General features: G+C 39.8%; 1 protein-coding gene across 1 annotated transcript; it reads left to right on the top strand.

Moving 5' to 3' along the window:
• Positions 1-484: 484 nt before the first annotated feature.
• slc17a7a (solute carrier family 17 member 7a) lies at positions 485-16,179 on the top strand. The gene is made up of 13 exons (XM_046415486.1): positions 485-612; positions 8,595-8,847; positions 9,269-9,387; positions 9,590-9,704; positions 9,797-9,884; positions 10,131-10,217; positions 10,515-10,657; positions 10,764-10,913; positions 11,987-12,119; positions 12,656-12,766; positions 13,055-13,182; positions 13,313-13,382; positions 13,465-16,179. The coding sequence occupies exons 1-13, from the start codon at positions 551-553 to the stop codon at positions 13,761-13,763; spliced, it is 1,758 nt and encodes a 585-aa protein (XP_046271442.1). The 5' UTR covers positions 485-550; the 3' UTR covers positions 13,764-16,179.
• Positions 16,180-16,191: the final 12 nt, after the last annotated feature.

Below are 16,191 nucleotides of genomic sequence, written 5' to 3'. Positions count from 1 at the left end.
CCTCTAATTATTTAGTTAATTAATTAGTGAATTAATGGTAAGTTAATGGTATCTAACATTATAAATCAACATATTTTGGCTGCCAAAATCTTTTAAAACCAGCGTTGTTATTGTGCGTATTTCAAAGCCAACATCTTTTGCTATATGAAGTCAGTCACAGATCAGTCAGATTTGTTGATCAGCTGAAATCTAACAAATCTCAGTTACAGGGAAAAAAGAAACACCTGAATTATTCCTGTAGCCATAACACAAAAAATAATGATAGAAGCTATTTTCTGAGAAATCTATATGGGTTTCGTTTACAGTCCCTGCCAGTATCTGTGCCCTTTATTTTCAACTTTTATACTTTTATACTGCATGTCATTTCTTACTGTGAACCAGAAAGGCCTACACCTCTCTGTGGCATATCTGAGTGAAGTGGAGGTTGGCGTGGGTAGGGAGGGATGAGAGAGGGATTGATAGAGAGAGGGAGGTAGGACTGTGCGCGTTCAGGCAGGACAGGAGGGCGCGCGGGACATCAGCACACCGGCCGGGTCAAGAAGCTGCAAGGATGGAGATCCGACCAGACAGGTTTAAGGCGGTCGCGGGAAAAACTCTGGGGAAAATTCACAGGTACACACCTATTTCGAATATTCCTGAGTCCACCTCTGACTTTCCCCATATTTGTACACGTTTGCTGAGGATAGTTTTGTTGTGCGGCACAATGGAGCTCATCATGCCGCTGGTTCGCATCCTCTCTCCTCCAACCAGTAACTCGAGTGGAAAAAAAAGTTTGCTCATTATTGATTTTAACAGGCGACTGTTGGGTTTAAACATCATTAGGCAGAGGTGAAAGTCCAGCTTTGCGCAGCGCACAGTGGGATTGAGTTTACAGAAGTGGGTGAAAAATGCTGATAGTGATGGAGAAAATGTTTGGCTGTCATTTCATGGACAGCTTATTTTTATGTGCTATCTTACGGTGAAAAATCAGAAAAAAATTGGCAGAAACTTCCAGAGAGGTATACTATAGGGTTGTGCACTTAAAGTGCGGTGAACGCGCTATTGAGTGTATTTGGAACTAGAGGGAGGTTTTATCATCTTGGTTTGATGCTTTATTGCGTGCTTTTCTTCTAAAAATGACGAATGGTGTTGTGTCAGATTTGGCCCAGCTCGGAGTGGACTGTTGGAAAGTGATGGTTACATAATGTTTCCGTGCGTTATTTGCACGACCTGGATGCGTGAGAGCGTTGATCTTGGAACCAGTGTCATTATCTATCTACCTTTAGTTAGTTTCCCAAAATAAATTGGAATGTGGATAAATAAAATGGAATTTGGATAACAAAACCAATGTTGTAACCAGGTGGCTGAAGAGTACTATCAAGTAATACAAAACTGCAATGATTAGTCAATTAGTCATCAATAGAAAATGCCAAACATGTATTTCTTGCTTCCAGCTTCTCCATTCTGCTTCTCATTCAGACAACTTTGTTTGCCTTTTATGGTAGGAATTTGAATATCTTTGGTTTGTAAACTGCTCGTTTGACAAAACAAGTGATCAGAAGAGGCTTCCATGATTTACTGTAGTATATGTATGTATTTGGGACTTTTTGACTGAAATAATCACAGTCCAATAGTAATAAAAGTACATCTGTATCACCTTTACAGTTTTATGATGATACAGGAAGTACCTTTTTGAGGTTCATGAAGAAGCAGACCTTGATTAGTTCAGGTCTGTGCCAATGTAATTCTTAAAGAAAAGACTGCCATTGCAGTCTCTTCTTACATATACAGAAATTGTTGTGCTGAGAATATTTCAATTAAAAAAAAAGAGAGATTAAAGAAACTGATAGAACCTCATGCAACAACCATCGCTTTAAGCTTTCGCTCTCTCAGGATTTGAGGTAGCAACCAAACGTATAAATCCCGTCCTGAAATAGCCTGTTTTTCAGTCCAGCTGTCGAGCCACGCAAATCCCTAAACTCTCTCCTCCCACTCACTCACATCCCAGCCCATGTCACTTCCTCCAGTCATTCCCTCCTCCTCCTCCATCCTCCATCCTTCCATCCATTGAGCCATTGAGACACCAGCACAGTCAAGTTTCAGCCTATGAGGATGTCCCAGGATTAACAGACATGCAAATCTCAGGCTTTTTCTCTCTTCCTGGTCATGAGCCATGCTTGTGTGCAACCACAGCTGATGCTATGAGAGATGTGTGTCAGATTGGCTCCAGATTGGTTTTAGTGGGCATTTCCACAGCTTAGCCAGTGAACTCTGGTTTTTACGTGGCCACAGTATTTTGTATAGGCAATGGCTTCAACAGGAAAAGTCAATGTTTTGTTAAAATCTGTGTGGAAATTATGTGTTTTGAAGCATCTATAAGTGTGTGTGTGTGTGTGTGTGTGTTTGTGCTTGTGTGTGCGCGCGCATGTGTAAATATGTTTCATCTTCAACACAGGACATCCCCGCACTGTGAGCCTAGATAAGTGTGCCTGTTTGCAATCACTCCACCTCTCAGACAAAATCCCTCCTGATGAAAGCAGCCAGGAGTTCATCTATTATTTAAACATTTTCTCCATCAGAATGCATCTCCTGTTTCTATATTAAACTCCACTAGGTAAGCATAAACTTCAGCACTGTAAGGTCAAGTGCTCTCTACATCTCCACTCTCGCCATTCCCTTTTTAATATCTTCAGAATGATACCTAAATATTATCTATTAATACCATTGTGCCAAGGAACTACTCCATAGCACTACATGAAATATTATCATAACAGCAATCTATTTTTAGGTGATTTCACTTGCGTTAGTATGATAGATTTCACTAAAACACTCAAATTGTAATGAGAAGAATCTATGCATTTATTTTTTTTTTACCATTTAAACTTTGGCAAACTGCAAACTCTTTGACATCATTTTAATCATAGCATTTTTATCAGAATCACTGTATTGTTGTATTACATATTACACCATGTTCTTGACGTTAGTACACCCAGAGTAGTTTTGCTTCTTGGCTTTGTCAGAGGAGTTTCCTGGTGACTCAGGAGTTTGTATCACATTTTTGGAAACCTGTGAAATGTAATATTGCAGTAAAGTATGTTAGTCACTTTTGCACAATACACTGTGGGTAGTCTGATAATCATAGGTAAGACCAACATATAACTTCCTCACATCAGTCCTGGCACTGTGATGATTACAGTATAATTAAGACAATAATGGTGATAGTGTTTAAGGTATTGGACTGGCTGTCAAGTGTAAAGATGACTACTGTTCTGGCAGCCATTGCAGCTGAGGCAGAATAAACATCACCCTGTGAATCCTGGGAACCTACAAGATGCTTGTGGAGTCTTGAGGAATTTTAGGACACCAATATGCCACATTTGAGCCACTTCTGCTTATGTTCTTGATTCTCTTTTGTCTTTCAGTCTGTCAATGCAAGTATGTCACTCTCTGTACCTGAGTTGTTTCATATGTGGAAGCCACTACACAGACGATGCATCTGTCAGAACTCAGCAGTATGGAAAGTCAGCTGCAACCACTCAGCATGCCCAATCACTGGCAGCAATGCCGTATTGATGATGTCAGGAATTATTCAGTATTTTGTATGCACGCTGCTTCTGTGTTATATTGGATTTAACAGTACAGAGAAACAAAGAAACAGGGGGAAGACATGTTCAGCTCAGTTCATTGTTGTTAGTGGTGAGAAGCAGTAAGAATGTATGAAGTCAATACTCACACAGTGATTGTGTTATACTGTGTTAGTATTTAGACAATATAATGGTCTATAATGGTCTGTTTGTTTGTGTGTGTGTGTGTGTGTGTCTGTGTGTGTGTGTCCCCACAGGAGAGAGAGAGAGCGAAAGAGAAAAAAAAAGTGGTGTGACAGGATGGGGAGGAGGGTGTCTCCCTGGGTGACACAGTCCCACTGAGACCCAATCTGTTCACTTCAGGGAGTGTAAGAGGCTCGTGTAGGAAGGGGGAGACACCACTAGCGAAATTACAGAATAACTGCAGAAATATCCATTTGAAAATTAAAAAATTCCTAAAGCCACCACCCGTATTTCCAAGCACATGACCTACAAACAGAGGGCAAATAAGGGGAAAATAATTTTTAGAAAAGAGGAAGAGATTGGGAGCGCTGACACAAGGAACAGTTCAGTGTAGAGCACAATGTAGGATCAATTCAGCACATGGATGTGAACAAATACTGACCAGGGTGCCTGTCGTTATATAATATTTTTACTGTCAGCTTCCCTCACTGTGTGTCTCTCTCTCTCCCTCTCTATCATCCTCTTATGAGAGGATTACACAGAACGCTCTGTGAATTGGTGAATTTAATATACACGGTAACAAAGGTCATCAACCAGCACATGAGAGTCACAAAGTTATTTTTGCAAAATCACAAACTAGGCAAATTTATAGATATTTTCTCACTATTTAACAACCGATGTGGAAAAAATCTATCTAAAGAGGTAATCCCTTGGTTTTGGACTGGTAATCATTTTTCTATTGTTTTAGAAACAAATGATTACCCTTTAATCATAAAAAATCATCAGCTCAATGAAAATAATCCTTACTATTATCCTCACTTAATACCTAGTAATATTCAGTGTGGAAATGGAAATTAACATTGCTTATGGAGATCTGCTTTAGATGTTCTCACAAGTTCTGTTAATTTAATCAAAGCGTTTGAAGGCATTGACATCTTTTCATATTTCAGATCAAGTCACCAAGTTGCGTTTCGTGTTGGCTTTTAGTTCAGGTTTGATGTTCTTGTTTGCTGTCTCTGCTCAGGTGTTATGCACAGCTATGAGCTCAGTCTGAGGTGTGAGAAGAGTCTCCACTGAGCCTGTTACTATTGTAATTATGATATTTCAGAGAGCCTGAGGTCACAGGACTCCTGCCTGCTCATGCTCTCTTGCTCATTATTTGTTGCCAGCTGAGACCAATCGGATCCTGGCTATATGTTAACATGTGAAACTATATCAGTTGAGTCATTTGAGATTGTGACTCTTAAATGAAGGCAAATGGCCCAAGATTCTTTTCTCTCTACTCAAATAGCTATATATTTTTATAAAAACAGTGCAAAAACAAATTAAAACACAGTATTAAAAGAGGGAGACCCTTAGCTAGTCAGCTATTTTGAGGCACACACACATTAGGGTGAGATTGGCCTTTAGTCCGAAGCATCTGTAATTACCGTTAATTTTTGCTGTGGGCTAGCCTCGTTAGCTGGTAGCGTATGTGCAGGTGTCAGGCCGCAATCTGTTATGAGGCTTAATGAGAATCCTCCTGCAACCTTCACTAATTCTGAAGTAGGATACTGAGTTCCACTCAGAGGGCATGTCAGCACATTTGTTCAGTACAGTGAGGACAGCAGCGTGAGTGTGGCCGACTGATTCGACAGAAAAAGAGCACACATCTTCCTTTGAGTCACATCAGCTTTTTGATGAACTTATTGCTTTGACCTATAGAACAGAACACAATTTAATCTCTCTGTTTCTTGCCTTTAATCCACTGTGGTGCACAGTCCATCTTTTATCAAATATAAATCATGTTCTAGCTGAAACATTAATGAAGAATCCTTTTATTCACAGTACTAAGTCAGTCTAACACCTCATTTCTCATTTCTCTAAGATATAGAATATTTACCCAACTCTTTACCTACACAGAAAAATATGATGTGTTTGAAATAGAAAAGCTGGACATTTCAAAAATAGTTAAATGTTTGACTTGAAATATAAACTAACTGCATGTAAATGAAAGCATTCTGAATTTCCAAAGGCCAGCATGGACCAAACAGTGTGTCGTGATAGAGAGAGAAGCATGAACCACGCCCAGCGCTAGTCTGTCCTTGCATATTCATTTCCGGAAGTAAATCATTTTTGTAATCCTAATCTGAATGTTGTGACAGATTAACGAGAGAGAGAGAGAGAGAGAGAGGATGCAGTCTCTCTAATCTCTTACAAATTCCAAAACGCTGCTTCACAAAGTATTACTTTTCTCTTGTCCATTGTGTTTCACTCGTCAAGTAAAATGTATCATGATGGACCCAAGTTTACTTAATACATATCTTTTAATTTTTGTATTTATTGACTGATTGCAGAATCGATGTATAAAGAGATTATGCTGTGTGGAAATGGGGGGAGGGAGTGAAATCCACATGCATAACTAAGAAATGTAGCGACTGGATGGATGAAACTGAGTGTATAAGCATAGAAGCAGGCGAACAGATAGATAGATAGTGACAGATTATGCTGTAAAAGCTAGAGTGAATTATTTATCTCACCCAAAAACACATCAATAATTAACCACTGTCAGAGTCTGACTTGTCTTTTGGCGTGTGAATAAGTTATTGTGCAGGTTCAGTGTGCTGAGAGCATGAGAGAGGAGAATTGTCTTGAATGTTTGCTTGGAAAACGCAGCAGCGCTCGATGCAGTAAACACATGTTTTGGGAACTTATTGACTCTCAAATTTGAAATAACCTTTTAAAAAATGCAACCATCATTTCATCCCATGGAACAGCTCCTTGTGGTGATTGTGCCTGTTTATGTGCACAATTCTCCAGCTCACTGACTAACTGAATCAGCCCAGTGGAAAGCGGACGGACGACACACAATTGCGCTTCGCTGTCAACTCACACACACCCTAAAATGCACAGTTTAAAACAGATACGCACTGGAATATGTGGCACTGTGTCTGTTATAATCAGAGAAAAATGCATCTGAAAGCATGTACTTAAGTCTGCCGTACGCATGCGTGTGAGTGTTTAAAGTGGGGGTGTGTTGCTGAGAGTAGGGAGGTTATAATACACAGATGGTCGCTCTCCTGTCTTCTCTGTTTGACTCCTGTGGAAAAAAGTGACATTCGCCGTTTGACAAAAATTGTCTTGCACAAATCAGACTAAATGAACAACAAATTGTCATCTAAGAAAAACTGGTAATTGAGTAAAATAAATAAATAAAGCATGTGTGAGAGAATGGATGTATTTTTGAAAAAAGCTCCACAAGCTGATAGCTTGTTTTGACAGTCTATAAAACAAAAAAATTATGCCTTTCTCCATTTTTATTTTCTCTGTTTTTCCATCTGTTTGTGCACTCGTATATTGTAAACAACTTCAAAGTGTAACCACACATATCTGTCCACAATATGATATAGTTAGATGTCTGTCTCCAGAGAACTCCTGTTTGTGTGTGAGAGAGAGGACATCTTGAACAGCACCAGTATGGTAGCAGGTCCCCGGCATCCTGAAGGAGTGGACACTGGGGGGAATGTGCTGTTGTAGCTAACTGCTCCTCAGCTAGTGACAGCTGCTTCCACACATTGGGATATGCTGAGTCAGACACGACCCCAATGTGGTGCAAGTTGTTTGCATGGAGTGTGTGTGTGTGTGTGTGTGTGAAATTCTAAAAAATATATATAAGCAGAAAAATATAAGCAGTACAAGAACATGTACAAAGAAAAGTCTCAAAATAATATTTTAACCCCACAAAATATACACAAAAAAAACACTATAAAAGAGATGTTTGCTGACACCACATTACCATACTGTACGTATAATTTTCTTTTCTTTTTTTTTTTTCTTTTCTTCAGAGGCTCACCTGAACCACAAATGTTCCTCATACTCCCAGGAAATCCCCCTTTGAGCCATCATTTCCATGTTATGCAAGTTTTTGTCCTCATTGAGGTATCACCTCACTTTCACCTCTTTCCTCTTCCTCTTTTCATGATAAATGGGTCTCTATAGGCCTGTCTTTCTTTAACAGATATGCCTGTCTGCATAATTATTGGGGTTTGTAGATTGTATTCTCAGCACAGAGTCAAACATGTTCTCAGTGGAAATTGGACTTCTCCAAGGTTGCCCCTTGTCTCTGATCCTGTTTATAATGTTTATGGACCAAATCTCAAGGCACAGCTGGGATGAAGAGAGCGTCACTTTTGGGAATTTCGAATTTGAATCTCCGCTTTTGCAAATTGTGTGGCTCTTTGGGGTTGTGCGGCTGAAAGTTAAGCGACTTGGATGGAAGTCCTCCAAATATTTGGGATTTGGAGGGAGATTGCTCCCTCCAGGTTGGGCATGAGTTGCTGTCCCAAGCAAAGGTGTTTAAATATTTGTGGTGAAGATGGAACTGAGCTCCACTTGGTCTAGATTCCAAACCTCACCTATTGCCACAAGCTCTGGGTAGTGACCAAAAGAATGGAATTGCTTATACAAGAAGCCAAAATGAGTTTCCTTCATAGGCTGACTGGACTTCACATCAGAAGGAGCTGGGTGAAGTGGTTCAGGTATCATGGATTAGGATGCCTCCCCTTTGGAGGTTTTCAGGGCACATTCAACTGGGAGGAGACCTGAAACCTCAGGGTAGACCCAGGATTCACTAGAAGGGTTATATATCTCATGTGGCCTGGGAACACCTCAGGATCCCTAGGAGGACATCGAAAATGTTTCTGTGGAGATGAACATCTGGAAGACCCTGCTTAGCCCGCTGCCAGTGTGACCTGACCCCAGATAAGCAGAGGACGCAGAATAACATCACATTTAACATGTTACATCATGTTTGCAGAGGCAGACTTATAGTTCACCTTTCCTGCGTGCTCTCTCTGTGTCTCCTCTCAGGCTGATTGAGAAGCGGCAGCCCAATGGAGAAACCATTGAGTTATCAGCTGAGGGCCGTCCTGAGCTGGTGGAGGAGAAGGAGCTGCCAGTGGTGGATTGTACCTGCTTTGGCCTGCCAAGGCGGTACATCATTGCCATCCTGTCTGGCCTGGGATTCTGCATTTCTTTTGGAATTCGCTGCAACTTGGGTGTGGCCATTGTAAGCATGGTCAATGACCACACTGTCTACAAAGGCAACAAGGAAGTACTTGTGGTAAGTAGCACAACAGAAATCAAAGCTTTGGACTCAGTTTTACTGCACCTGTCATTGCTAGGCAAGTCTCATGTATACATATGTTTCTGTTTTCTCTAAGACTACTACTTTATTTCTGAACCTGTTTAATGCCAGTAAAGATTTGTTTTCTAAAGAAACAAATTAATAATAAAGAAAAAACAGATTTCAGTGTTATAAAGTGAATATCAGTGATACTGACACACTGTAAGCACAGACTGTACTATACTGTACATTTGAGAACTAAAAACTGCGCTTAAAGTGATTATCATATCAACAGATTTACCAAATGTATAACTAGCAAGCTCATAATGCAAACAAATAATAATTACAAGAGATTAGAACTCTGTTTTGAAGTAAGTAAATTTTTCGAGTGCTTCAGGTCATTTCTTCCTTTCTCCAGGCAGCGCAGTTCACATGGGACCCTGAGACAGTGGGAATGATCCACGGCTCCTTCTTCTGGGGCTACATCGTCACACAGATCCCGGGTGGCTTTATATGTCAAAAATTTGCAGCCAACAGGTGAATGTCTTCACATGTACATGTGAGACTGATTGATTGATTGATTATACAACTGGATAATTGTAATGGGTGTGAAAAAAGTTTCTGACTACTGAGTAGTTTCAAACCACTCAAACACACACACACGCAAACACACAACCACAACCACTTCTTGTGCTGTTACTGTTAAATATTCAGCTTGTTTTTCTTTTGTGTGTTTAAGAGTGTTTGGCTTTGCCATAGTGGCCACTTCCACTCTCAACATGCTGATTCCATCTGCTGCTCGCTGCCATTACAGCTGTGTCATACTCGTCAGGATATGTCAGGGCCTTGTTGAGGTATTTGTCTGTCTGCACACATGCTTGCAGGGTTCTGTGTAAGACTATTCTTACATGCATGAGTGTTTTCCTGACTGTATTGTGTCCTTCAGGGTGTATCATACCCAGCCTGCCATGGGATCTGGGCCAAGTGGGCACCTCCTCTTGAGAGAAGTCGATTAGCCACAACAGCATTTTGTGGTAAAGTTTCATGCCTAACTGACATATTATATCTGTTGAAACTTTTGGATCTCCACTACATTCAAATTAAGTGAGCTGTGATGATAGAGCCACTAGAGGTTCCTGCGGTGTTTGAGCTTAAAAGTTTTGGACATGAGGATTTCCATGGTCACAATATATAAAGAAGCTTGCATGCAGAAATTGTTACATGATTTTAAAGAAAAATTAATGATTTGTTGCTTTTCTTCACGTTTGATGCCTCCTAAGGATCCTATGCAGGGGCAGTGGTGGCCATGCCTTTAGCTGGGATACTGGTGCAATACTCTGGGTGGCCTTCAATATTCTATGTCTATGGTTGGTATACTTTTACTCAAACAGTATATGTGTTTCCTTGTGGTAGTACTATTACTGTTCAAACATTGCGTTCAGATATTTTATATCAATATACGTCAATTTTACTTTCAACTGCATGTTTGTCTGTGGTCTTTCACTTTTGCTATGTAGACCAATAAGTCCTACATGTTTGTATGGAAAGTGTTATGTAAATAAAGTTGAGTTGAGCACAGTTACTGTACCCATGAAGTCTATCTCTCTTGCTTTTTCCTTACTGTATCCATGTCTGTGTCTTTTACTTTCTCCTTCTTCTCCCAGGCAGTTTTGGGATATTCTGGTATTTATTCTGGATTCTGGTGTCGTATGAAAGTCCTGCAGCTCATCCCACCATCACACCGGAAGAGAGGAAGTACATTGAAGATGCAATTGGAGAGTCTGCAACATTTCTTAATCCTCTCCATGTATGGTTCATATGAACTTATCAATCTAACACTAAGAATCTCACAAACATAAATAGCATGGATGATGTGCTTCATTCGAGTAATATCTTGTTTCTTTTGGTGACAGAAATTTAAAACCCCATGGAGGCACTTCTTCACTTCCATGCCAGTGTACGCCATAATTGTGGCCAACTTTTGCAGGAGTTGGACCTTCTACCTGCTGCTCATCAGCCAGCCAGCTTATTTTGAAGAAGTCTTTGGTTTTGAGATAAGCAAGGTCAGATTATATGAGTTTGAGTTTGAGTTTTGAGCTTTTCAGTAATGTCTTTGTATACTCATAAGTGGATATGCCTGGATAAAAATGACAACAGTACCCAACTGTGATTTCACTGCAGGGTAAGGCTTCAACTGGAATGAATGGGAAATTCTGGTATTTTTTGCCTTTATCTTATTCTCATAACTGTAACTGTTGTGACTATGGGTCATATTACCTTTGCTTGTATTTGGTACTTGAGTCATATTTTCAAAATCCATACAGTGGAGTTGAATTTTAAGGTTGTGAGTTTGGGTGAGCAGTTTCAGATAGTTATCCTTTAAATAAAGTTCCAGACTCATCTCTACAAAGCACCAACACTTTTATATTTGGTATAAATGCCCAGATCTGCTTTGAGGATTCTGCCTTCTAAAAGGAAATTTTTCCTCTCAAGCCAAGTGCTTGCTCATGGGGGTTTTGTTGGATCTTTCTGTACTAATAACTAAATTTTGGTCTAGATGTGCTTTAAATGAAAAGTGTCTTTAACTTTAAACTTTATTCTCATTAGGCACTACATAAATAAACTGAATTGAATCGAACTGGTGTAGTTCTATTTATAACAGTAATTTTTCTTTTATGCATGTGGTAGTTTTCTTCTTTTCCATGTTTAATTCAAGAACATGGCGGATAACAAACGACATTGATATTGATATTGATATGACAAAGCCATTTGTACCTTTGGTGGTATTTTACCTTTATTTGATAGCAGACAGTGTAGAAGAGATGGAAAATGCAGAACCAGGGGTAAGCGTTCGCTGCAACATTGGATATACAGTCAGTGTCCTTGACTGCCATGTTATCAAATGTCAATATTTTACTTTCACTCATCCTATTTTCTTTGACATTATGTCAGCAATCACATCCAGTCCAGCTTGAAGGAACCCCAATCAGCATAAAACAAAACAAAGCATGATTATCCAGATATAAATCAGTTTCAGTTTTCAGCTACCTATTGTTTCTAATAGTAATGAAAACACTATTCTTGTGACTCTTTCTAACACACACAAACACCCTCTTTCTCCCCTTTCCTCTTTCAGGTGGGCATGGTGTCCGCTTTGCCCCATCTGGTGATGACAATTATCGTGCCTGTTGGAGGCCAGTTGGCAGACTACCTGAGAACCCACAACCTGATGTCCACCACCAATGTCAGGAAGCTCATGAACTGTGGCGGTGAGAGAATAAACAGAAAAGGGTTTACAGTTTGAGGATGATGAGGAGGAATGAAGACGCGGGGTTGGGGGGGCTTCATCTTGTCATCCAGTTGAAATTAAGATGGCATTTCAACTCTGTTGTAGTGAGAGCAACATCAAAAAAATGGGAGACTTTGTCGAATGAAGCAACAATCTTTAGAAACTTTTTGTGTGGTGGCAGGAATTCAAGTGTGCATTTTATAGATGTATTTATGAATGAATGTCACAATTCTGCTGAAAATTAAGGACCTATAGTAACATCATTTATCTCACACATTTTACCCTGCAACTCTCATTCAGAGTGGTTAAAGTGCAGCAGCTGCTGGAATCATTGTAATTTTTCAGCACAACCTAAACATGGTATCAGTGTTTCTTCGACATGTGTATGAATATATGTACCATTTCTGACATTGCAAATTACAACATAATTATAATACACTACTGTATAAGAGATTGTCATTGTATTAAGGTTTGGACAATATTAGCTTTTGATGTGTTTTTGTGGATGCGTTTCAGGTTTTGGAATGGAGGCTACACTCCTGCTGGTGGTGGGATACTCTCATTCAAAAGGAATTGCCATATCCTTCTTGGTCCTCGCTGTGGGTTTTAGTGGATTTGCTATCTCAGGTAAGTTGTGTTAGAAACACGTTCGCTGAAAGAGTGACTTAACAAGATCAACAATTATGTAACCTTTGAACAGTGTGAACAGAAATTTTGGAAAATATGCTGTCTTTATGCTAAGTTAAGTTAACCTGCATTGTCTTCATGATGATTCAAATTGTAACAGTATATCAATCTGCATCATGTGAAATAACAGAAACTGTAACCTTGAAATTCTGCTTCAGTAGCATTGTTACTGAAAAAACTTGGAGAAATAATGCTGTATAACCGTATAAACTTTGTTCTTTCACTCAGGGTTTAATGTCAATCACTTGGACATCGCCCCTCGCTATGCCAGCATACTGATGGGCATCTCAAACGGGGTGGGGACATTATCTGGAATGGTGTGTCCTCTCATAGTGGGAGCCATGACCAAACACAAGGTAAAAACCACTGATATCTACTGACTTTGTGATGTCATCTGTAAATTTGTTTGCAGTCAAAATGTTAATATTTAATAGAAATGGAGAACTTATATTTGAACTCAACTTTTCCATTTTTGCATCATTTCAGACACGTGAGGAGTGGCAGTATGTCTTTCTTATAGCTTCCCTCGTTCATTATGGAGGAGTGATTTTCTATGGTATGACTTATGACACTGAATACAGTTTTTACATATGCAGAAGACATGAGTCTAAATATTGATCATATTTTACTCTCACTAGGACTCTTTGCATCAGGAGAAAAGCAGGTGTGGGCAGACATAGAGGACACCAGCGAGGAGAAGTGCGGGATCATTGATCAGGATGAACTGGCCAATGAGACAGAGGAGCTCTACCATGGAGGTGGGCAGTATGGAGCCATGAGCCAACAGGTTGTTGGCTCCAATGGAGGAGGGGCTGGAGGAGGAGGAGGAGGCGGGCCTGGGTGGGTTTCGGACTGGGATAAATCTGAGGAGTATGTGCAACCACCTGGATACAACTCATACATGTATGGGGGAGAAGAGGAGAGGGAGCTGACATAGAAGAGTGACATGACACAAGTTAAAAAAAAAAAAGATGAGGAGGAAGATTGTTTTGGGGAAAGGAGTTGTAAGAGAGTCACTGCTAAACTGAATGGACATGTGTGCTTTTGTACAAGGGCACATATCAAAAGTATGGATCTGATTCATTCCATTGTGTGTGCACATGTGTGCGTGTGTGTGTGTAGTGTGTGTGCGTGTATGTGTATGTTTGTGTGTGTGTGCTAGCATGTGCATGCAGCTATCAGAATATGAAAAACTGAACTCACATGTGAGATTTCATCCCTGGCCCTGAGCTCACTGTGATTGGTCAGGACTTCTGTTTCCACATCACTGAGAAGATTCTGTGAGTGTGTGTACGTGTGTGTCTGCGTTTGTGTCCGTGTATGTGTATGTGTGTACGTGTGTGTGATGGGCTTTTGCCTATACAGCAACTCTGGAACGCAGAGCTCAAGCCACTGGCATAGTGTTGTATTTAAATTTTTATGTGTAAGCCACACATTTACTTTTTTGCTGGTAAAGCACCTTTGGGGCCTCAGTTTTAAAAAACTTTTGTGCTTTGTCCAAATTACTAAATACAAGATGTGATGTCACTGCTGCACATTGCTCACATTAATTTCTCTATTACTCTCAAGGGTCTCAGACATAATAGAAACTGTATTGCTCATATGATAAAATCAGTGCACAAACCAAACACAGTCATATCCAGACATTAGTGATTCATCCAGTTAATTTTCCTTTGCCACTGAAATGTGATGAAATGCATAATTAAAGTATGTATGCCTGTGGTGGTGGGCAGGGGTTCATTTAAGTGTTAAGAATCTCTAATGTTTTAAACTATTTTAACTGCTACAACTATTCAATGAAAGAAGAAAGGAGTGCTGAAGTGTTTTTACCAGTCTGTGCTCGTGTGTAAAGTTGTAAAAGCTTTTGTTACTGCAAATCCCCTTTTATATGTGTGTGCATTTGAATGTCCAAAGGTGTGCGTTTGAATTTGTGCACAAAGCTGTATGTGGTGTCTAGCTGAATCTCACCTGGGTCTGACCTAACTAGGTCACGTCTGTGGGTCATGCATCATGGGTGACATGGGTAATCATCTGACATTTGTGACTTTCCATTTGGTGTGTGTGCTCCCATTAGAGAGGTGGCCCAGAATGACAAGCAGAGTGTAATAGTTACTTAACTGTTCCAATGCTTAACCGGCAAGGAACAACAGTTATAATATTCCCAGGCATCACAGTACATGCTTCCTCTGTTTCTGTCTTCCTCCTTGTACGTCTCCTCTCTGTTGGTCTTCTTTCCATGTACTTATTACCTACATGTCAGCCATGTTTGAGTTGGTGAGTCTATGTTTTTTCAGATAGTCTATGTGTGTGCGTGTGTATGTGTAACAGTAAGTGTGTTGTTGCGTTGGGTACAGGTGCTGAAACATTGTGCGGTGAGCATGTTTTAATGAGCACAGCAGTGCAGTACCTCGCCGTCCCTCTCTTCCTTTTACACACAACCACACAGGATGTTAATTTCATGCAAGTACAGTCAGTAGCGCCATACACACTGTGCAGAGGGAGTGGTGGCACACTATTTGGTATTTACATGGCTGTCAGTGTGATGTGCACCCATGGAAAGAAGGTGGGATTAGGAAGAATCTATTACCATATTTCATCGGAGGGTGCATTTGGTAAAAAACACAGCCAATCACATTAGCAGCTGTCTTCTTCTTAAAGCACTGACAGCTGGTTTTTGAAGAGACCAGAGGGGCTTCTCCTGAGAGGGGACTAATATTCCCATACAGGTGAGCAACTGTCATATTGTATAAGCTGCACAGTTCAGCTCTTTGCTTTGCTCTTGAACATACAGTAGACAGCAAAGTCAGACATGAAACATCATGTGCATGCACACGCACAAAAACATACATACATACACACAAACACAAATTGGACAAATTGGATATATATATATATATCCAATTTGATGATGACTCTTTTAAGATCAAGTGTCTAATCTGATTCTATCTAACTTGTAGAGGGTTTGTGATATGACCTCACTTCTGTGAGGAAAAAAATCAAAATACACTGCTGGAATGTTGAAAATAATTTCTTTGATTCAAATGAGGGTTTAATTGTAAATGTGTTGGTATGTCAATAAGTTATTTTAAGAAGTGATTAAGACAAAAAAAAACATTTGTTCGGAGTGAAATGTCTAAAAGACATGAATGATTATTCCTGTGAACAATTTCATTTTTGAGTGTTGTATCAGTGTATTTTTAATCAAGTTTCTCTTTGTCTCAGTTTATAGCTGTTCCATTATTGTCCTCCTTCTTGATGAAGTGTGTGGTGGGAATCTGTAAAAATAAAAATTAAGAAAAGGAAACGATCATATTTAAAAATGTGGAAAATATTCTATGTATAAAAGATGTATATGTGAGATATCC

Source organism: Scatophagus argus, chromosome 16, assembly GCF_020382885.2.
Source record: "Scatophagus argus isolate fScaArg1 chromosome 16, fScaArg1.pri, whole genome shotgun sequence".
NCBI lineage: Eukaryota > Metazoa > Chordata > Actinopteri > Scatophagidae > Scatophagus > Scatophagus argus.
Note: the sequence above shows the minus strand (reverse complement) of the source record. Positions and strands in the feature narration are given on the sequence as shown.

Excerpts from the sequence above, each read along its gene's own strand:
- slc17a7a (XM_046415486.1), top strand. The coding sequence starts at position 551 with ATGGAGATCCGACCAGACAGGTTTAAGGCGGTCGCGGGAAAAACTCTG. Across the intron at positions 9,705-9,796 it reads TATGTCAGGGCCTTGTTGAG|GGTGTATCATACCCAGCCTG; the intron begins GTATTTGTCTGT and ends TGTGTCCTTCAG. Across the intron at positions 10,218-10,514 it reads TTCAATATTCTATGTCTATG|GCAGTTTTGGGATATTCTGG; the intron begins GTTGGTATACTT and ends TTCTTCTCCCAG.